Genomic DNA, 23691 nt, shown 5'->3' with positions numbered 1-23691 from the left:
TGGGTGGGGCCAGATACTTGTTGGGACAGCCCCATGGTCGCCATGGTAGACATGAAGTCCTGAGCCGCTCCCGTTAGGGCAGCCTCGGCGTGGACGTTGAAGTCCCCCAGCACAAGCAGCCGTTGGGACTCCAATGCCAGGTCCGAGACTACCCCCGCTAGCTCAGGTAGGGAGACTGTAGTGCAGCGAGGTGGACGGTACACTAACAGAATCCCTAATCTGTCCCGGTCACCCACCCTCAGGTGGACGCATTCAAAATTTGTTGACTGCGGGATGGGGGTCCTGGTCAGAGAAATGGAATCTCTGTAGACTACTGCAACTCCGCCTCCCCGCCCTCCGGATCTCGGTTGGTGCTGCACAGAGAACCCGGGTGGACAAAGCTGGGTCAAATTTACACCTCCCGCTTCGTCCAGCCAGGTCTCTGTGATGCACGCCAGATCTGCCCGTTCGTCCAGAATTAAGTCCTGGATGAAAGTTGTTTTACCGTTGACAGATCTGGCGTTCAACAGCACCACTTTCAATCCAGAGGGACCGCCATCCTGGTTACACCTACTTACCGTATCAGGAGACCGAATCAAGCACTGAAAGGATCAAATGGATGCAATGACTTAGCAAAAGCTGTATTTCTATATAAGCAGGTGTGCCTGTAGCTTAGTAGGTGTTAGTGTTAGTTCGCCTCAGTGTGAGAGAGGCGTCAGTCTGTGTGAGCCCTCAGTGTTAGCAGCCCTCAGTCTGTGAGAGGTCTTTGTGGGAGAAGGGCCTCAGTGTGTTAGCAAGCCTCAGTATGGGAAGGCCTTGGTATTAGTTCGCCTTAGTATGCAAGAGGTGTCAATCTGAGAGAGCCCTCAGTGTGAGAGGGCCTCAGTGGGAGAAAGGCCCCAATGTGTTAGTAGGCCTCAGTTGAGAAGGCTTGGTGTGAGAAGCTTCGGCGAGAGAAGCTCCAGGTTGAAGGCCTTGCATTTCTGTGTACAAACCCACACGATCTCTTCGATCATCTGGCGAGGCCCTGCTCGCGCTCCCACCTCCTTCACAGGTGCGATTGGTGGGGACGAGAGGACCTTCTCGGTGGTGGCACCCCGACTCTGGAACTCACTTCCCAAGGGTATCAGACATGACCCAACTCTGGCAGTCTTTATGAGCCTGAAAAGGTAGTTGTTCCAGTGTGCCTTCCCAGAATAAGGAAAACTCTAAGCAACATGCCCTCAAAATACACTTTATCATTGATTTAGGACTGACTGCGTTCCCTCATTTCTCTTTCAAAAACCCTATCCCAGTTATATTCTACCTTGTTCATGCCCAGCATTATTTTTTAAATTTTAAATTATTAAATTTGGTCCAGCCATAGGTTTTTTTTAAAATGCTTGTGTGTTACTGTTATTGTTTATTTTTGCTTATGTGATTTATACTGTTTTGTATTGATTTTTTGTTATTGCTTTTGTTTATTGATGTACTGTGAGCTTGGCCTCATGTAAGCTGCACCAAATCCCTTGGGGAGATGGTAGCAGGGTATAAATACAGTATTATTATTATTGTTATTATTATTATGCGAGAGCAAATCTGTTTATCTACAAGAGAAAGAAGCCCAGTGTGGAAGCAAAGAAGGAAGTATAAAGAACTTTATTTGTGTTATGGAAACCTTGTTCTTGTAAATAGTACAACTATATTATTTTACTACAAAGAAAAGCCTCCTATGGAAGATATAACATTAGTCTGTGTGTTTTTGTTCTTTTTATCACTTTTGGCTACTGGTGTTGGGTCATGCTGCTGCTGCTAAGTTACTCTGCTGTGCATTTATGCAGAGGGGCTTTCATTAATAAGATCACTCGCTCAACATATTTTCCTCTCTGAACTAGCCTGTTTTAAAAAGTCTTTATTTCTAGTTTCACCTCTACTAATAGTTAGTATTACTTGCAAATGATTCAGAAATTAGTTATTCTAAAAGTCAAATTAGGCAGGCTGCATTTACCTTTCAACTGGTGAGGGGACATAGGGTATGCAGAGCAAAGCAGGATGCAATCCTCTCTGGCAAACTCATCCTTCTCGCTCCCCGCCCTCTGGTTTGGCTATGATACTAACAGTGAACTGGACTGGATCCAAAATGCCTGAGGCAGTGGGTCACAGGACAAAAAACTAAGGAAATGTTTTGTTTCCCTTTATTGTATGTATCCTTGTCTTTGGGCACAGGGCTGGATATAAATATTTTAATAAAGTATTACATAAATTACCCTTGACTCTTTTTTCAAAACATAATGGACATTACTCTTACACTTATTACAATTTTTTTTCATTTGTTAAAAATGACAAAATAAACTTTACTCTATAAAGTAATTTTAATTCAATTTCTATACAAATGGTGAGATGCAAAAATAAAACCAGCAAGAAAAATATTGTAAAGTCAGCCAAGTAGATTCTGCACTTCCATCAGAACAGCAGCTGAAACTTAAGAGAAATCGTATGATGTCGTTGGCAATCTGAGTATTTTTTAATACAATCCTGAAAGGGCTCATCAATTTTCTAATTATTGCACAAAAGTCAGTTCTCTTCACTGCAGGCTTCAGCAGTTTCCCAAACTTTCTCATCAGCAGCTTGAGAAGTTGGTGATGTTTGGGATACAGATGCCTCCTTGCTTTGAACTCCAGGACATTCGTTTTCTTGTGTTAACTGGTTGGGCAAACTCGGAGAGTTATGAGCTTCACTAGGCCGGACTGCCAAAAGGTCTCCCACAGCTTGAGAAGTCTCTCCAGTTAAATTAGCCTGTGAGCGGAGTCCAAAGATATCATTTTGGAGGATATAGCGAATGCACTGAAGAATTACATTTCTTTCATGCCGGATGTCCTTTGCTAGCAGCTAGGAAAAAGAAGGGAGAATATGAGAAACATCCGTGTTGGCATTTGGAGAATGATACAAACAGAACTGCATATCTAGTGGATTGGCTAAATACCAAAGGCTGGCAACTGCAGCATGGACACATTTTTGCCCTTACAAACCAGCTGTAGGTCACCCCATGTAATTTTTGGCCCTAAGCTGATACTAGAAATAATTTCTGTTGCAACTTCAGGGCACTTTATGGAGGCAGTTTAATAAAATCCACTGGAAATTTCCAGGACTTAGAATCAATTTATTTTGGTTGGTTTTTTTTTTAACATTCCAAAGCATATCCATCCAAATGGATTTTTTCCCCTATTTTTTTAAAAAAGCAACCACCTAGAACCCTCATCAGTTGAGTGGCATTCCAGACCAGTGCTTCTTATTTTTTCCCCACTCATGATGCCTTTCCACCCAAGATTTTTTTTTACATGACCCCATGTATGCTTTGATTATGCTTTTCCTACATGGCAGGAGGTTGGACTGAATGGCACATATGGTCTCTTCATATTCTATGATTCTGTGAGTCTATGAATTACAATGCTCTAAAAATTTACATCCCGGTTTCTCAGGCTATTTGATGTAAGAAACTGTTTCATCCCTCCTCAAATGTGCCATGGAGCAGCACCATATCTGTGCCCATTGGCTCAAATAGTTTTGTAACCTGTTGCAGACAGTCAACTGATACATCAAACCCCTTCCCTGCCAGGCACCTCTTGAGATGTTGGCCCCAAAACACAAACTAAGGATGCAGAAGATTCTAGTTAAGATGGGAACGCTCATATGAAGCACAGAGATATCTTCAGGAGAGGCCCTTCTCTTGCTCCCACCTCCATCTCAAGCTCAATTGGTGGGAATGAAAGAGCGGGCCTTCTAGGTGGCTGCGCCTGAACTCTGGAACGCCCTTTTTCCCAGGAAAGCCAGAACGGACACCTCCCCCTGCTGTCCTTCTGGTGTCAGGTAAAAACCTTTTTATTTAGGCAGGCTTTTAAAGAAGAAGGTTTTAATATCAGTTGGGGATGTTGTGGTTTTTAGCTTTGAATATGGTTTAATGATTTTGAACTGTGAATTTTTAAATACTGTTTATATTTAATTCTGTTTCAATGTTTGCATATTTGTATATTTTACACTATATGCTAATGTTTTTACGTTAAGCCACTTCAAGTCTCCTTCGGGAGAGATAAAGCAGTATAAATAAATATAATAAACAAACAAACAAACAATGTAAAAAGGATTGAAATCTATGGCAGTTTACCATTTCCAGAAGAGTTGGACGGCGTTTTGGTACTAAAGGAAGTCCATTCTTTTGTCTGTTTGGACCTCGGGTGTGTACTGTGCGTGGATCAGGTCGCCTCTGTGTTGCATCTGTATGATTAACAGCTCCTTTGCTGCTTCTCTGTTGTGAGTCTTGAGGGCTGTTTGAAGACTGAGGGACACTTCTGAGAACTGCTTGGTTTTCATCAAGTCCTTTTGCTGCAGTCTTGATGGGCTCTTTTTGAAATAAAAACACAGGAATAAATCCAGCCATTTTTCAAATTATGCAACTGATTAATGCACAAAACGGATTTCAAATGAAATCATTCAGAACTATAAAAGGATATTCAGTGTGAAAACCACTGTAGCAAATACATTATTTGTATTGCTTGAGCTATTAAGATATTTTTAGAATAAAATACAAATTCTATATTAAAGGCCAGTTTTATTTAATTACCAGAACAATGAATAATGTAGGTCAAGGGCATAAGTCATAATTCATGCCTCCTAGACTTCCAGTTTTATCAGGTTTATCTTTAACTTTGTTTAAGCAATTACGTTTAAATCACATGGCTGGAAACAATCTACAGTTGAGTCCTCCACATTCACAGGAGTTACAGGCACAGGAATCCCACAAAAGTGGGAAAACTGTGAAAAACTTTAGGGTGGTGCAAATGCCTCTGGAAATCCTCATAGCAGTCAAAGTTACAAGAGAGTTCCAAGCTTGCAAGGGAGTCAGTGGCTGCTTCACCTTCCACAGAGTCGCAAGGTGAAGCAGAGCAGCTGCGATCTCCTTGCAAACCACCACCTCCCGAACTCAGAGCGAACAGCGAAGCTCAGGAAGTAGTATTTAGGGGAGACCATGGCTGCTTCATCTCCTTCAAAGTTGCAGAGTGAACCAGAGCAGATGTGATTTTCCTGGCAATCTGCATCCTGAACTTGTAGCCTTGAGGTTCAGGAAGTGACATTGCCAGGGAAATTGCTGCCTCCCAGGAAGACCTGTGGAAGGCAAAGAAGCAGCAATGGCCCACCAATCACCTCCTGGCTTCCAGAGATGGTTGGTGAGAGAGTACAGTGATTATAAACACAGTGGTTGACGGCACTTGTGGTGATCTTTGGATCCCCCCTCCCGAAGCCCAAAACACCTCGTGAAAGTGCATGCAGAGGTATGCTGTATGAGCAGATATAGGAAACATGCAAAAAAAAAATCAGCTACTTGAATGCTGAACCCGCAAATATAGAAGGGTGGCTATATAAACAAAAATGCGTGTATTTTATTTATTCAAACTGTTACACGCTGTTGTGTATTTTTGTGTTCTGCTTCTACGCAAATGCTCAAAATATTTTTATCATGTGTGGATAATCTTAACAATATAAATATTTGATGGTGAATCTTGTTTCTGGTACTAAATGCACATTCCTGACAGTCTCAGTTAAGGGGGGGGGGGGGGGAATCCGTTGATCACATGTGCCTAACTGATATCATTGCAGGGAAAAGTTGAATTTCATACTGCTGATATTATCAGCTCAACATGTTTATCTGAACAACTCCCCCCTTCCTCACTGAAGGCCTCTTCTAGGGAATGGGTAGAAATAAGATTTTCCACTAGACAAAAACAAACTGTTACCAGTTTTAAGGCACTACCTATGTCTATAAATAATGATAATTAGTAATTTTTCAGAATCCTTTTGTAGTTCACAAGCAATAACTGATTCCATCCGGATCCCCCTGCAACTGAAACAGCAAAGCTTACTAGGGACTTACTCATCATGGCTGAACTGGTACCCTAAGCTTGCTAATCTTCTCAGAAGCCTCTACTAAGTCAGAGTCTGGTGTTGGCTTTCGGATCCAAGATTATTAAAAAGAGTGAAAACTCCTTTTCATTCTTGTAAGCTCTTGGTTTAGCCACCTTATCTTATATTCATTAGTTAAGTGAGTGCGATCAGGTAGTGTAAACTAACATGCTTGCTTATGAACTACCATATTTCCTTGCATAATAGTCACCATCATGTAATAATCACTCATTTTTGGGGTGTCAAAATTGGTATTTTTGTGTTCCTCGCATAATAGTTGCACCTTTCATTCACTCGCCTGCACACCTGCTCCCTTGGAGCTATGGGACTTTATTTAAGTGAAGTCTTGTAGCTAGATTTTTTTTTCACTGCGTAATAGTTGCACTCCCCTTTTTTGGTCCCCCAAAAGGGGGTGGGGAGATTAAAAAAAAGTGTGACTATTATGTGATGCAATGTGGTAACCCAAGATTCTGAAGAATTCTGGCTCAACATATGCAGTTATTAGCACTTCCTACTCTAACTCTATTTTATAAATGCATAATGCCCAATTAGTCTAGCATCCTGTTTTCCAAAGTTTGAACTTGAAAGTTCATTAGGTTACTTAGTTATTTATGCCCCTTTTTGAAAGTGATCTAATTTAAAGTCTACAACTAAAATTCTATGGCATTGGATGAAAGTGTGAGAGTCAGTGTAGTGTAGCTGCTTATGGACTGGACTACAGTTCTGGAGACCAGAATTCAAATCTCCATTCCACCATGAAAACCCACTGGCAAGTCATGCTCTCTCAACCTCAGTGGAACACAGAGGCAAATCATTTCAACAAGTCATGCTAATGAAATCTGTGACAGGGTTGCCTTAAGTAGGAAACAGCTTTAAGGCACACAGTAACATGAAAAAGAAATTTGGGGGTCGTTTTGTCTTGAATTTGTCAATTATTTTCATAACCTTGCTATGGGAGAACAAGAAGACACTTTCACCACGATGCATAATTTTACAAACTTCTATTTCTGTAATCAAATATATCAAAACTTTAGTTTTCCTCTCATGTGAAAGGTTTCTAATTTTTAAATGCTCTTTCTCTTTCTCTTTGGGCATGGGAAAACCAGAATACACTCCTTATCTTACATCAGTCCAATTTGCTCATTATGCCAACCCATGATTAAGGAAGATTAGCCTTGGTTGGTGTGATACCTAAAATAAGCCAATACAACAGATGCACATGTATTATGTACCTGTTAATCAGCCACTAAACACAAAACATTGCCTAAGAAATAGATCTTCTCACTTGAACTATTGAAGAATTACAACTGGAGCACGCAGTCTCTCTCCAATAGTCACCTGTTGTGCCAGATGGCCTCAACGGGATTCCAGTGTCTCCTCACCATCTAAAAGTTATGGACAATGAAGACGAACTTACCTTCATGGTCACTTTCACTTTCTGACAAACTGCCATAATTGGCTACCAGTGAGTTCAAAGCTGAAGTAACTTGCTTCGGAATGACACTAATCCCTCCTGCTGCCTCTTTTTCATCTTCCACGTCTTTATCTGAATCTGGGAAAAGTCAGGAACACATTTTCTATGCAAACAGACTCAACAAATGGTTTTGTCTCCATTTCCCTTAGCTTTTTAAGGCAATCGGGCCCCACATGCATACCTATACTTATGTTCAGGTACTCAAATCTACATGCCACATCATAACTATCTAAAATACTGTATTTCACCATTTCTAAGGCACACTTTGCCCCCCTCAATATTGCAGATTTTTTTCAAAGGGAGAGGATCAGGAGTGGCGGCTGTGAAAGTGATAGGGAAGCAAGTGGGGAGCAAGAGGTATCCACCAAGAATGGAGGCGCTACTGGTTAAGAGACAGGAAAAAGTTTGATGAATCAGAAACACAACACAGCGGGAATGGAGAGGCACTGCCACTAGAGTAGAAGGCAATGACAGTGACAAAGAGCAGCAGTCCAGAGATGAGAAGTTATGCAATGGGAGGCAGCGTGAAAGTCAACAAAAGCCAATTTTAAAGGGCTAAAAATAACAAAATAATCCAGAGAGGGGACAACAGCATTGGGTGAAGGGTTGGAGGAGCTTCCCAGGACTAAACCAACAATGAAAGTAACAGCAGGAGCCTGTGTTAACTGAGTGAATTTGCTTTCTCCTCTTCCATACGCAGACACCAGGCTTTGCAGCTGAAACACTGCCAGAAGGGATGGACAGTTTCATCTATACCAGTGTTTCTCAACCTGGGGGTCGGGACCCCTGGAGGGGTCGCCAGGAGGTGCCAGAGAGGTCACCAAAGACCATAAAAAAACACAGTATTTTTGTTGGTCATGGGCGTTCTGTGTGGGAGGTTTGGCCCAATTCCATCATTGGTGGGGTTCAGAATGCTTTTTGATTGTAGGTGAACTATAAATCCCAGCAACTACAACTCCCAAATGTCAAGGCCTATTTTCCCCACACTCCACCAGTGTTCACATTTAGCATACTGAGTATTCGTGCCAAGTTTGGTCCAGATCCATCACTGTTTGAGTCCATAGTGCTCTCTGTAGGTGAACTACAACTCCCAAACTCAAGGTCAATGCCCACCAAACCCGTCCAGTGTTTTCTGTTGGTCGTGGGCATTCTGTGTGCCAAGTTTGGTTCAATTCCATCGTTGGTGGAGTTCAGAATACTTTTTGATTGTAGGTGAACCATAAATCCCAACAACTACAACTCCCAAATTATGTTTCATAACAGGTGCAAAATTACAGTTATGAATTAGCAAAAGAATGTTATGTTTGGGGGTCACCACAACATAAGGAACAGTATTAAGGGGTCGCGGCATTAGGAAGGTTGAGAAACACTGATCTATACTGACGATCATGCCATCACCACCCAAGTAGGGAGCTTTGACATGATTGAACAGAAGCTCTCTGAAGCTTTAGGTGATCTTACTGCCTATTACAGAGAAAACCAGCTGATTCCTAATCCATCTAAACTGCAGATATGTGCTTTTCATCTTAAGTACAGACAAGCTCCCTGAGTATTTCTCCCCTATCATGCTATTTCTTATTGCACTATAAGAGCAGAAGCTAAAACCAAGGGAATGTCTTACCAAGATCATTACTGGCCAAAATACTAAGAGGATCAACATCTCTCTGAGAAGGGTGTGCTTCTCCAGCAGGCTGTGTTTTAACTTCCTTCTCAGTTCCATGGCCCTGGATACCATTTGTTGCTGCATTTTGAGCATGTAAAAGGAGATCTTTATCATTAGGCACATTCTTGTTTTTTTTCCAGAAGCCATTCTTTCGCCTTCTTCCTTTTCCTTGTTGCCTAGAAGCCTCACAATGAGGCGGTTTCCACATTCCTTTCATTTTGCTGAAAGAGAAGGCTGGATCAACGTCGGTTCCACATCATTTCCTGTCTGAATTGTGACATTGATTCAGATCCACTTGCCCCTAATTGCTGGATAGGCAAGGCTAATCCCATGTTGGCTAGATGGACTTCTTAAACCTAAACCAAATGGTGTGCCAGAGTGGAAACGTTTATGAAGTTCTGGGATAGACAAATCAGTTTGAAACCATTTTGCTACTGAAAACAGTATAGTCCAGAAAGGTTTTCAAATAGCCTGGAGAATAACTCAGTGAAGACTACTGAAAATCGCCTCAAAGCTGTCCTGAAGCTCTTGGAGAATAAATGAGAAAAAGCATGTATTTCTTATATAAAATGAAAGTGAAGCAGCCATCTTTGCTTAATACAGCAATGATACGCCACAAAATATATCTGGCTTACCCAAACTGTAATGTCCTAAGAACCTCTCCACGTTGCTCCTTTTCCTTCTGTAGTGCTATCTTCTTTTCAATATTTGCCAAAGTAGGGAAATTTCTAGAGCAACAAAACACAAAGACTAATGGCTGAATGTCCAGTAGCAACACAGTATCCTACAGACCTTCTCGTATTCATCCTCACAGCCAGTCAGAATATTCCTCTGAAGGATATCAAGCAGCAGAGTACAGGTTGTGTTGTTGAAGGTTTTCATGGCCGGAATCACTAGGTTGTTGAGAGTTTTCTGGGCTGTATGGTCATGTTCCAGAAACATTATCTCCTGAGGATGCTTACCATAGGTGTGGGCAAAATGTCAGGAGAGAATGCTTCTGGAACATGGCCATACCACCCGGAAAACTCACAACAACCCAGAATACACGTATCCAATATGAAGCTGGAAAGATCCTGCCATTGCTTTCAGCACTAGAAACTGGTGGCAATGTTCATCCCCTAAGAGCTTGCACCCACATATTCTTCAATGTGGCAAATAGACTAGAAGCAACCTGGAACCACTTCCTCTGCAGTCACTACTGAACTCTTAACTGTGGGCTAAGTAATCACTCATTAGTCGCTCATTGAACATTCTATGACAGTGTAGCCTCATATAATCCAGTTCAATGCAATTAAACTTCAACCTCTATAAACGGTTCTGGCCCAGCTTACTTATCCGAACGCATCTCCCACTACGTCCCACCTTGCAGTTTAAGATCATCCGGGGAGACCATGCTCTCGCTCCCACCAGTGTCACAAATACGTCTGGCAGGGATGAGAGACAGGGCCTTCTCGGTTGTAGCCCCCCGCCTGTGGAACTCGCTTCCCTCCTGTCTTTTAGGAAGATATTGAAGTTGTGGTTCTGGGACCAGGGTTTGTACAGCAGGCATAAATAGCGCTTTGGATATGGAATTTGACTGGAATGGAGATATGGCGGTTAATACTGTTTTATTGTTTCAATTAATGTTCTATTTATTGTTTAATTGTTGTTATATTGCTTTGTTATATTTAATGGCATCAAATTGTGCCAAATGTAAGCCGTCCTGAGTCCCCCTTCAGGGGTTGAGAAGGACAGGGTATAAATGCTGGAAATAAATAAATAAACCTGAAACTGCATACGACAGCTGTGTAATGAATGAGCAAGTTTTACAACTAACAAAGAGCAAAGCATACCAGATGGCATCTACACTGAAACTCACCATATGACTGGTAAAGTTGTAGTTTCTCAGCCTAAGAGGAAGGTAACAACCAACCTCCTCTGAATAAATATGATCATCATAATCATGTATTTATATAGTGTCATCATTGTCCATGACACTTTACAAGTAAAAGAAAACAAGCCAGTTCCCTGCCTTCAAGCTTAGAGCCTAATCAAGACATGGCACTCAAAGGACAAAGGGATGGCTGTGTGGGAGTGGATTAAGTTTAGTAAATATTGCCTTTTCTTCTCTCCTTCTAAGGCCAAGGCAGCAGCTATTAGGATGGAATAAAGAGACATTCACCTGCTTCTGGGCCTAGGCACGACAGAGCCTTGCCTGCTTCTCTCTCTCTCTCTCTCTCTCTCTCTCCTCAAGGCCAGGGCAGTGGCAACTGAGAGAGCAGACGGGCCTTTCTTTGACATGATTGCAAAAACACAGAATGAAACTGAAAGCACAGAATGACCATCTACTCACTTTCTTCTTTCCTCCCTCCATTTTGCAATTTCCTCTGGAGTGTCCAATTTGATTCTTTTGGCACCAGGAGCATGCATCTAAAGGGGAAAAAATAGGTGGAAAAAGATGTTTAAAAAAGCAGCTTTAAGCATTCCACATACTTCTGGCCTACAACATTCATAACCTCTAGTCAATGGTAAGGGCTTCTGGGAGCTGCAGGCAAAAAAATTACACTGGAAAAAAATATTCCGATAAAAATTAAATATAACACAAAATCTCTCAGGATAGCATACATATTTCAAGCGAGACACAATGAAACTTCATTTCGGGTAAGAATCTATTCGGTTCCTGCACAGACAAATTTAAGAGCTGTGCATGCATTATACTAAGTCAATGTGTTATTCAAATAACCTGGTCTTAAACAGTATAAAGTTAATCAGCACTATTTTATCTAGAACCACAAATGCACCGGCAGCTGGTATAAAAGTGGCGTTCTGTGTTTTAACCTTAAAGGTCAAGTTATTCCAGGCTAATATTTACCAAATGGAGACTTATCTTTTCTGCTTGGTTTTCATTGCTATGGTTATTTAAATGTACTGAATTATTTCAGGTACTGTATTTTCTATTTTATTGTGATGTAATTATAGCCCCTGAAGTGCTGTAAAGACGCCACCTCGAAGGACAGTACAGAAGTATTTTAAATTCTACACACACACATATATTATATCAAAACTCTGCTTCCTAGTAAATCAGTTTAACTAACCAGGTAGTGAAGCTTTTAGTAAACGGAACATCAGACCCCCCCCCCCAACTTTACCACACATTAAAATGTCACATAGAAGAAGGGTAAGAAAAGAAATTGAACCAAAGAAGTACTACAGTTCAGTGATTTGAAGCTGAACTGGGAAATACATACAGTTTTCAAATGGATCTGAATCAGTTTTTCGTGTGCACTGAAATTGCAGCCATCCTCTGTACACTGAAAGGAAAAAGGAGACCCCTTTAAAAAGTGAATTATGTTGACTAGTACAATTGTTTAAAGACTGGTCAGGAAAACAGGTTGCAATTGCTTTTATGCTTCCTTTCCTTGTGAGATCCTGTTCTCTCTGCCTCCGTTTTTCCCTCTTCTGCTGGCTGCACTTCCTCAAACATTGATGCCGCTGGCCAGTGCCCTGTCAGTTCACAGTGGATATGCATCAGCCATCCAAGGCTAGATCTCCATGTCCATTTCTACACTACCATTTCAAACTGCCTTATTTAACAGTACAGATCCAGCCAAGTCAGTTAGAGGCCTGGCCTGATAAGGAGTTTGGTGACAAGAAGTGATGGGTTCTTCTTCACTGGACGTTTTCTTAAACAGAGATGGACATCTGTCAGAGGAAATTTAGCTGCACATTTCCTATACTGACAGAAAATATAAAAAGGACCCTAAAGTTCTACAAAACCAAGCAAAACACCATTCTGGATTCTGGCAACTTTACATTAAGCTGAACACCATTGAAGTATATTTCTGTTGTAGCTCAGCAGCAGTCACAGCAGCCAGGGGCTGATGGGTTCATTGATGACTTAAGAGTCTGGCAGGATTGTGGGCTTCCCTGGGATTTATTCTGATACAGGCCAAAAAAGTGAAAACATTTCAGATAGGGATGATGGCACAGATGCAGAGCCTGAGAATGTAATTGCCTCTGAATCTCAAGGCCAGTCACAGGAGTTGGATTCATCCTCCCTAGATAAGGAGTCTAGCAAAGATGAATTGATGAGAAACTCTCATAGGAAAGCACCCGGTGAGACTGACCTTGCACGCTTGCAAATTAGAGCAGATATCCAGCTTTGAAGATCAACATGGCTTTGTGGGAAATAGAAATTCCAGGGCAGACGTAATGCTTCCATGACTGTTTATTAGTGTGCATTCTGACTTCAGTTTAGGCAATGTGGCTTTCAAGTACAGCTAGGCCTGAGTTCTATGGTTCTTGGTTCAAGTCTTGGTTTTTGGATTCAAGTATCTTGGGAGTTTCCCATGTCCTTGTTTTGTATGCTTGTTCATGTTTTGCTTATGGACTTAAGCTGCCTTTGCCTTTTGGGACAATCTTTGGACTATATTGCTTTGGATTTATAAGAAACAATGGATAGCTGACTTTTTGGATTTTAAATCTTATTTCTTTATTCCTGCTTTTTCACCATGGTGTGTTTCTGCAATAAACTGTTTGTTTCTACTCTGGACTCTCATTTTGTGATGCTATGGTCATAGATGGCTTCAGGCCTGCGATGTGACAATTTCACCAGGACATTTTATGACATTGTGTAGGTTCAAATCCATCAGGTAATCCCATTACCCTTTTCTTGAGAAATAGACATTCTGCTAATAAGAGAGAACAACACATATTCTTTCCTTTCCTTTAAGATATACAGTTTTAAATAGATTGGCTCAGACCAGAAAATATTACCTTAATCCACAAAAGTATCCCTTGGTACATACAGCTAAAATGTTCTATCAAAGGACAATAACAATCAAATCATTGGATGAAAATATCAAAATCTGATGTTTTCAGATTCCCATCAGTCAGCACAACTGAAGGTTGAGTGATTGGGTTTGCATTCCAAAATATTTGAAGGGAATCAAGTCAAGACGACAGTTTTATCCTATTGCTCAAATAAAACATATTTTACTACTAAATATCAGAAATGCATAAGACAATTCCAGCAATCGTGCATCAGTTTTCTACTGTCAATATTCATTTTTTCTGTGGTCTAACTTCCACATGATAGTAGGAACACTTCAGTTTATGGAAGCAGCTAAACTAGCAGCCATTGAAGTGTTTCTAGGATATCAAGAAATGTTTCCTCCTCATGAGAAAAATAAAGATGACATGCAAAAGGAAAAAGCTAGAGAATTTCTCAATAAAGAATTGGCTAAACAGGATATGGGTGATAGGCCTATCTGGAAAGTTAACCTATAAAGCCATTTGTTAGCTTATATATATTTATTAGATGCAAAAGCAATGGCAAATTTAAATTACCAGCCGGTCTGAGTCCTTCTATGGAGATAGAGAAGATCGGGATATAAAAGTTTTAAATAAATAAAATAAATAAATAAATACCAAATATCCAAGATAGAATGTGGATGAAGAATTAGAAAAACATATTACAATAATCATATGTAAAGGATGAAATTAGAATAAGTCGAAGTAACAGAATTGAGAGCTGCATTTTTATAATGTTATGTGAGTAATGGAAGAGATGGGGGATATAAAATTTGGAACAGATGATGTGACAAGACTATTGTATTATGTTTTAAGTGTTTTGATTAAAAATACAATTTAAAAAGAGATGGCAGGAAATGAATGAGAACATATAATTGGTATGACTTACACCTAAGACATTCTGCCACTGAATGCAACTAAATCTGAAAATCTTAAAAGTTATCTTCCATTTATATTTTAAGCTAATAGAACAGCATGATGGAGGCGTGCTTTATTCATTACAACACTCAATACTGCAACTACAAAAAAATTCTCTTCCATTAAAACATACCTTCATGTGCTGAGAGACATGTTCTTCATATTTCTCTTTATTTTTAAAACCACGATCACATGAATCACAGTAATGAGAAAAAACAGGTTCTTTTCTCTTCTTGTTCTGCAAACAGAGAAGGCTGATATTAGCTAAGATGACTTACATTGACATTATTCTGAGTATCAATATAATTCTTCCAGGAATTATCCCCTATTGTACCAGATCTACCACTAGTTCTGCCATAGTCAGACATTTTGCAAAGCAAATGAAAAAACAGTATTTAACCTTTAAAAAGCTGTATTCATATATTGCAATACACCATGGTTTTATCATAGGACAAGCCACTGCAGCCTTAAAGCCGAATGTGATCCTCAATCCAATTTCAAAAGTTCCTTACAAGCTATTAATTGCGACTTATAACAGAATGATCTGACCATCCTGTAGTAAACCAATAGGTAGGGAGGAACAGAATAAAAGGAGTGGCAGAATATGTGATAGAAAGAGAATGACTAGAGGGGTGGTCCTGTTCAGAATTGCTACTCAACTATTGTTCCTGAGAAAATGAGACCTTTTCTGTGTCTCATTTATAACCACAGAAATGAGCAGCACCATCCTTTGGAGTGAAGTGCTTCACATTTATTCTCCAGTAGATCAATTCTCTAATGAAACTGGAATGTTTTGCTGAAGTTCGTGATTAACCACAACTTATGATTTCACCCAAACCAGACAAAATGTGGTTCATCTTAAATAAGATTTGTTTGAAACACAAGAACTTAGAATGCATGGGTTATGAGGCTGGTTTGCTTTAAGTGAACCACCAGTAAAATTAATGACACATTGTACAGATGAAATGGCATGCTGCCATGAAACTGAAATTGAATGCTTCTGACCTTTCTGCATCCATGTGAAATAGGAATGTAGGGGAGGTACACAAGGAAATTGCTTTTGTGTTGTCCAAATATGACTTCACCACTTATTCTTATATTACAGAAACACAACTCAATTTGAAAGTAAATCAGCCCAAGAACCGACAAAGTCTCATTCAATTTTTAACCCATTTGTGTGTGCTATATATATGAGTGACTGCAATGCAGAGTTTGCAAATGGGGAATAATTTAAATAAATAGGCATGAAATATTAGACAGCTTCATAATGCATGTTTACAAACAGGTGTGTTTAACAATTTTAAAATATTTATTGCTCCACCCAATGACAGTCCACATCAGAAGTAGGCAGACCAACTCTATTTTTACTAGAACTAGATCAAACAAAGGATACAGATGACATATACCTAAATCTAGCCACTAGTCCCAAGCATAATTGACACTACAGTGTCCAAGAATCCCCTCCTTATGAGCAAATCACCACGTTTGTGATGACAGAGGAGGAAAGGACTGTGAAGTGTCCTGCACCAAGAAGAACCTGGTTACTTTTTTAACAGGATCTGCAAAAACCCATTCTCGAATAAAAGTTTGAAACTTTGTATCCATCTCAGGAGATGCTTCCCTTTATGATGATGACCCTATTGACATGTCACTTTGCTGCATGAATATGAAGTTGTGAGTAAACTGGCATAGGAACTATTCTTTCAATGCATGTGTGTTTTTAGCCACACAATTTAACTTATTTTAAATGTCAAAGATTTAAGATTAAAAGGCTCAAAGTTTTTTTCCTAATGAAGAGAAGAGCTGCTAAGAACAGTAGGAAACATCAAAAAGGGGGGGGGGTAAGAAACAGTGTTATCCTTTTGAGATAAAAACTAGATCACTGGACAGATACTTTGGGAACATTTTGTATGAGACTGAGTACTGTAAATACATTTGATAGAGAGAAAGTGAAGCAAAGAGCAACCTCTGGTGGTTGAATATAATTACTGCATGTGGGGTTTATTTTGTGTTTTAGATATTTTAAAATTTCTATTCTTGCTGAATGTATGTGATTATAATGAAGCAAAGAGTATGTCCTAAGGCAAAAAACCCTTGAAGAAGAGACTCTGCTGAATCACCAACAAAAAGAGTAAACATACTACCTCCTCACTACCTCTGAGGATGCTTGCCATAGATGTAGGCGAAACGTCAGGAGATAAAGCCTTTAGAACATGACCATATAGCCTGAAAAAATCTACACCAACCCAGTGATTCCGGCCATGAAAGCCTTCGACAATACAGAGTAAACATAGCTCAGATTATGGATGACATTAAATGTACGAGACTATAATACCTGACCAAATCTCTCAAATGGATGAAGATTTAAAGATACATTTTAAAAGAGAATTGAAGTATGGGATGAAAGAAATGAAACAACATTTTGTGCAGATGACTGCAAAACAGAAGCAGATAAAAATTCATAATTTGGAAGAAAAATTCAGAAAATTGAGCAAGAGAATGAACAGCATCTGGATGGAATTAAGATAATGTGAAAACCCTGTACGCATCAATGCTGTTTCAGTGCAATCTGTGAGCTGCCTTTTTGTTCCACTTTGGAAAAGGTACTATATAATAACAAAATAAAGAAATGCAAAAAGACATTTGAACAAAGATTATTTCAATTTTGGCTAGATAAGTAGGGAACTGGTGGCAGAACTGGGTCAAGTGTATAGAACTCCTTATTGTAGAGCAAATTAAAAAAAACTTAACAGAAGATGTGGCTGTGTATGTCAGACATCCTCAAATTGCGGCCCTCCAGCTGTTTGGGTCTTCAACTCCCAGAATTCCTGACAATTGAACAAGCTCGTTAGGGCTTCTGGAAGATGGGGGCCCAAACAGCTGGAGGGTCACAGTTTGAGGATGCCTGGTGTATGTCCTCCAAAAACAAGGGAGATATGCCTATAGCAACATTTTGAAATAAAAGAAAGGTGGGAGGAAAGCAGATTTTTAGATGCCGAGAAAACATTTGATAATTTAAACTGAGGCTTTCTGTTCAAAATTTTAGAAAATATGAGATTTAGAGATAGCTGTACTAAATATCTATTATAATAACAAATACGAATAGCATGCTAATGAAAGACAATTATGTAAAAACATGGAATGATAGAAAGGTTTGTCTACAAAGATGGAGAAAAGTAAATTATCACTGTTGTGGTGAATACTGTCATAAAATAAATATCTTGCTGAGTCTTTAGTTCTTGTTTCAAACAATATTGATTTTGTGTAATGATGCCTGATTTAAAAAATGGCAGAGAGATTTGCTGAAATTTATGTGTCAAGGGAAAAAATGAAGAGTGAAATATAAAACACTACAAGATGCAAAATAAGGGGAGATTGCAGAGATTTGACTATTTTTGCTACTTGTTATTTGGTGAGTTCGAAGAATGGAAGTTGGATCTGGAGGGTGTGTTCCAAGATTAGGATGCAATGACCTATCAAGATTTTAAGAATTTGGTCAAGAAAAAATATCAAGTTGACGAAAACATCTAAGTTTCAGTGGTATTCTTGCAGACAAATATTTGAAAGATCCAAAATCAATAAAACCTATATGATATTGAATTTAAGAAATCATAAATGAAGACAACACTGTTGCATACTGCTGACTGGTAAAATGTATAAACTGTTAAAATTAGATATAAAAGAACAGTAAGTCAAGTATTGTTTCATTAGGTAGACATGAAATTTTGGATACAGTATAACATACAATTGGAAAAATTGTTAAGAAGAAATTAAATTTAAACTTTGGAATGATTTGGGAAAAAACCACGGTATCCCATTGGTATTTAACACTAAAAAAAGCTAAGATTTTTCTAAATGACATCAATGCAGCTTTCATAAAATCATGGAGTTGGATGAGACCTTGTGGGCCATCCAATCCAACCCCCTGCCAAGAAGCAGGAAAATTGCATTCCAGGCACCCCTGACAGATGGCCATCTAGCATCTGTTTAAAAGCCTCCAAAGGAACCTCCACCACACTCCATGGCAGAGAGTTCCAGTGCTGAACAACTCTCCCTGTTAGGAAGTTCTTCCTAATGGTCAGGTGGAATCTCCTTCCTTGTAATTTGAAGTTTTTTATGCTTCTGTGAACTTAAATGTTTTAAAAGTTATCACTAACAGACTGGATGAAAGCAAGCAAATACAGGCAAGACAGGGGTGCTACTGGTCTGGTTTAAGACAGATCAGGCAATAGGGGAGTCATCCTGTGCTGGGTGGCATTGCACTTCTCCGGAATGACAGTTTGAGTGTATTTCTGGATTCAGCCCTGAGTCTAGAGTCTCAAATTATTGATGTGGCCACAAGTGCGTATATCAGCTGCACCTGTCTCACAGAATGTCAGATCTGGAAAAAGCAACACGCACTTTAGTTACATTCAAAATACTGTAATGTACTCTATTTGTGACTGCCTTTGAAAAGTGTTCAGAAACTTTAGCTGGCCCTAAAACTGCAGCCAGATTAATAAATGGGGCTGGGTCAAAGGAAGTATTCCTTGTTGTAAATCTTGGTTGGCTGTTTCTGGACACTATTCAAAGTAATGATTATAAAATATAAATTACACAGCTCAATTCCGGGTAAGGGATCTTATCCCATAAAAATATATTCTCCCTTTATTAATATCTTCACAGGCATACCTGGTGGAAACATAGGAGAGGGTGAGGATATCTACTTCTTTACTGCTGACAAAGCAAAACTTTTTTATTCCAATGTATTTTAGAAATTGAGCAAAAGGGCTTTTGAGTGTGCGCTCTTTCAATAATGGATTTGTTTTAGGAGGGTTTAACTGTACACATACTTAATTTGCACTTCAACAGTAGCTATTTGCATGTTTTAAAATTAATTTTTGAGTATTTGTTACCATATCGTCTTCAATTTCTGTAAGATGGCTGACTCATTTAGGGGAAAAGAAGGGCTTTAAATGAATAATTTGTAATCCCTAGAAGCAGTATCCCAAACACTATGAATGAAAGCTGTCAAATACGATCATTGACTGATGACTAAATACCTTCCGTTTATACTTCCTGCCTTGACCTGGTCCAGAATGGTGAAATCCGGATTGTCGCTCCTGCCACTGTCCATCAAAATGGCAATTTCTCCCTTCAATTAAAAAAAAAACAGTTTTTGGAATGTAATAAATTGATTTTATTTCAATTTTATTTCAAAAAGAAACATACTCTAAACTGGCTTTGACGATAAATATCAATTTTTCATAAAGAACAAAAACAAACACTGCTAATCTCTTTTTTACAACTATAAATTATATCAGACTGAGACAGGAAAAAGAGCCATTTTTCATATAGTTTCCCTCCTTGAACATTTAGTATTGTCATTATAAGAACTACAAATTCAGTTATAAAAACTGACACTTAAAGCTGCAGCTAGTCCAAAGATCTGCGGCAAGGTTGCTCACTGGAGCACAGTACAGGGAGCGATCAACCTCCTTGCTACAGCAGCTCCATTGGTTACCAGTCTGCTACCTGGCACAATTCAAGTGCTGGTTTTAACCATTAAAGCCCTAAATGGTTCAGGCCCAGTCTATCTATCCGACCGCATCCCCTGATATGAGCCTGCCCGTGCTTTATGATCTGCCCAAGAGACCCTGCTCTCGGTCCTACCCCTGTCTCAGGTGTGGTTGGTGGGTAGAAGGGAGAGTGCCTTTTCAGCGGTGGTTCCTCGGCTCTGGAATTCCGCTTCAAAGACATCAGAATGGCTCCCTCCCTGCTATCCTTCAGAAAACGAATAAAAAGCCTCTGTCTGGAAGGAAGCTTTTGGGGAAGACAATGGATACTTACTTAGGTGATTCCTTATTGTCCGAGTAAGATTGTCTTCTAAGTTCGGTGTCCTGACAGTGGGTCCGTAGGTGACTGTGGAACCCTATTCTTGATCTGCATCTTTTCCCGCAGTGAGGGCATCTGTTTCCAGGTGGGTGGCAGTCCCAGTTGAGGTTGGCTTGAGGCGCCTTCCTCTTGGCACGTTTTTTTCACCCTCCATTTGTGCCTCTTCAAATTCTGCAACACTGCTGATCACAGCTGACCTCCAACTGGAGTGCTCAAGGGCCAGGGCTTTCCAGTTCTATGTATCTATGCCACAGTTTTTAAGGTTGGCTTTGAGCCCATCTTTAAATCTCTTTTCCTGTCCTCCAACATTCTATTTTCCGTTCTTTAGTTTGGAGTAGAGTAACTGCTTTGGGAGACGATGGTCAGACATTTGGACAACGTAGCTGGTCCAGCAAAGTTGATGGCGGAGGAACATCGCTTCAATGCTGGTGGTCTTTGCTTCTTCCAGCACGCTGACATTTGTCCACTTGTCTTCCCAAGAGATTTGCAGGATTGTTTGGTTGCAACACTGATGGAATCTTTCCAGGAGTTGCATGCGACATCTGTAGACAGTCCACGTTTCGCAGGCATAGAGCAGGGTTGGGAGGACAACAGCTTTATAAATAAGCACCTTGGTATCCCTATGGATGTCCCGGTCCTCAAACACTCTCTGCTTCATTTGGAAAAATGCTGCACTCGCAGAGCTCAGGCAGTGTTGAATTTCAGTGTCAATGTTGACTTTTGTGGAGAGGTGGCTGCAAAGGTAGTGGAAATGGTCAACATTTTCTAATGTTACACCATTAAGCTATATTTCTGGCACTGGAGAGGGATTGGCTGATGACTGCTGGAAGAGCACTTTGATTTTTTCGATGTTTAATGACAGGCTGAGCTTCTCATATGCTTCTGCAAAGGTGTTTAGAGTGGCTTGTAGGTCTTCTTCTGAATGCGCAGAGACAACGTTGTCATCAGCATATTGGAGTTCTATAACAGATGTTGTTGTGACCTTGGTTTTGGCTTTTGGTCTGCTGAGGTTAAATAGCTTGCCATCTGTCTGATAGATGATTTCCAATCTGGTGGGAAGCTTCCCATCAACAAGATGAAGCATCATAGCGATGAAGATAGAAAATAAGTTGGGGCAATAACACATCCCTGTTTGACACCTGATTCCATCTTAAATGGGTAACCTGTGAAATGGCTATTGGATTTGACCATGGCAATAAGAAGGAATTGGCTTTTAATATCACTGATTTTAATATCATTTGCTACTTTTTATCATGTTTATTATGTGGTGTCGTTTTAATTTTTATGTTCTCCTAATTGTATGCATTTGGTATTAGTATTATATTTGAAGGGCATTAAATGGCTCTGAGTATTAACTGCTCTGAGTCCCTCAGCGAGAGAGAGAGGGAAGGTGGGGTATAAAACAAAGCAAATAAGTAAATAAATCAAAATAAAACGATGCGGCAGTTCAACTGCAGTCATTTTGGAGCATTTTTGAGGATTACCTAGGAAAGAATCCCACTAGAGCATTGCAGCACACCCAAATACTTGGGAGTTACCCTGGACTGTGCTTTGACCTACAAGAAGCACTGCCTGAATATCAAGCAAAAAGTGGGCGCTAAAAACAATATCATATGAAAGCTGACTGGCACAACCTGGGGATCACAACCAGACACAGTGAAGACATCTGCCCTTGCACTATGCTACTCTGCTGCTGAGTATGCATGCCCAGTGTGGAACACATCTCACCACACTAAAACAGTAGATGTGGCTCTTAATGAAACATGCCACATCATCACGGGGTGTCTGCGCCCCACACCACTGGAGAAATTGCACTGTTTAGCCCAGGGGTCCTCAAACTTTTTAAAGAGAGGGCCAGGTCACAGTCTCTCAAACTGTTGGAGGGCTGGATTATAATTTGAAAAAAAAACATGAAGGAATTCCTATGCACACTGCACATATCTTATTTCTAATGCAAAAACACTTAAAAACAATACAATAATTAAAATGATGAACAATTTCAACAAATATAAAATTATTAGTATTTCAATGGGAAGAGTGGGCCTACTTTTGGCTGATGAGATAGGATTGTTGTTGTTGTTGTGTGCTTTCAAGTAATTTCAGACTTAGGTTGACCCTGAGCGAGGGCCAGGTAAATGACCTTGGAGAGCCGCATCCGGCCCCCGGACCATAGTTTCAGGACCCCTGGTTTAGCCGGTATTGCACCACCTGACATCCGCTGGGAAGTAGCAGCCAATAGTGAAAGGACCAAGGCAGAGACATCTCCAGTTCATCCCGTTTGGGTATCAGCCAGCACATCAACGCCTTAAATCAAGAAATAGTTTTCTAAGATCTACAGAGACACTCGCTGGAACACCTCAGCAAGCGAGAGTCCAAAAGTGGCAGGCTCAATCCCAGAACCTCAATCAGTGGTTGATACCAAATGAGAAACTCCCCCCTGGGCACAGAGAAAACTGGGCGACTTGGAAGGCGCTGAACAGACTGCGCTCTGGCACCACGAGATGCAGAGCCAACCTCAAGAAATGGGGCTACAAAGTGGAATCCACGAATGTGGAGAAGAGCAAACCACAGACCACCTGCTGCAATGCACCCTGAGCCCTGTCACATGCACGATGGAGGACCTTCTTGCGGCAACACCAGAGGCACTCCAAGTGGCCAGATACTGGTCAAAGGACATTTAATCAACTACCAAGTTTGCAAACTTTGTGTTTTGTTTGTTTGTCTGTTAAAAAATGCAATGCAGCTGTTTGGCTTGCTCCTGACACGATAGATAAGCGTCCACTCCGTGCGACAAGGGAGAACGGGCCCAAGGGAAGGCTCGGGGTCCTACCTGAGGGCCGCGCCGGGGAAGGAGAAGGGGAGGCGGAGGGCGGCCGAGGCCAGGCCCATGGCGAAGGCGGAGGAGGGGGCGGCGCCCAGGGCCCCCGGGAGCCCCAGTCCGGGAAGGGCGGCGGAGGCGGGAAGGGCGGCGGGCACCACATCGCGAGGACCGTCGCTTCTTCCACGTGCGCGCTCTCCCTTCGTCTCCGCCCCCAACACACGTCCCTCACAGCCGCCG

At 40.6% G+C, this 23691-nt stretch overlaps 1 protein-coding gene across 1 annotated transcript; it reads right to left on the bottom strand.

The window, feature by feature from the left end:
- Window positions 1-2311: 2311 nt before the first annotated feature.
- Window positions 2312-23682, bottom strand: NUFIP1 (nuclear FMR1 interacting protein 1). Its single transcript, XM_060769262.2, has 10 exons — window positions 23464-23682; window positions 19802-19893; window positions 14893-14997; window positions 12278-12340; window positions 11383-11459; window positions 9686-9778; window positions 9009-9271; window positions 7331-7465; window positions 4121-4356; window positions 2312-2847 (listed from the first exon to the last, which is right to left on the bottom strand). Exons 1-10 carry the CDS (start codon window positions 23612-23614, stop codon window positions 2533-2535), a joined length of 1530 nt encoding a protein of 509 aa, XP_060625245.2. The 5' UTR covers window positions 23615-23682; the 3' UTR covers window positions 2312-2532.
- Between the last annotated feature and the right edge of the window lie 9 nt (window positions 23683-23691).

This window comes from Anolis sagrei, chromosome 3, assembly GCF_037176765.1.
Source record: "Anolis sagrei isolate rAnoSag1 chromosome 3, rAnoSag1.mat, whole genome shotgun sequence".
Taxonomy (NCBI): domain Eukaryota; kingdom Metazoa; phylum Chordata; class Lepidosauria; order Squamata; family Dactyloidae; genus Anolis; species Anolis sagrei.
Note: the sequence above shows the minus strand (reverse complement) of the source record. Positions and strands in the feature narration are given on the sequence as shown.

Excerpts from the sequence above, each read along its gene's own strand:
- NUFIP1 (XM_060769262.2), bottom strand. The coding sequence starts at position 23,614 with ATGTGGTGCCCGCCGCCCTTCCCGCCTCCGCCGCCCTTCCCGGACTGG. Across the intron at positions 11,460-12,277 it reads TTCAGATCCATTTGAAAACT|ATGCATGCTCCTGGTGCCAA; the intron begins GTATGTATTTCC and ends TTTCCCCTTTAG. Across the intron at positions 9,272-9,685 it reads CTTAGGACATTACAGTTTGG|CAAAATGAAAGGAATGTGGA; the intron begins GTAAGCCAGATA and ends CTTCTCTTTCAG.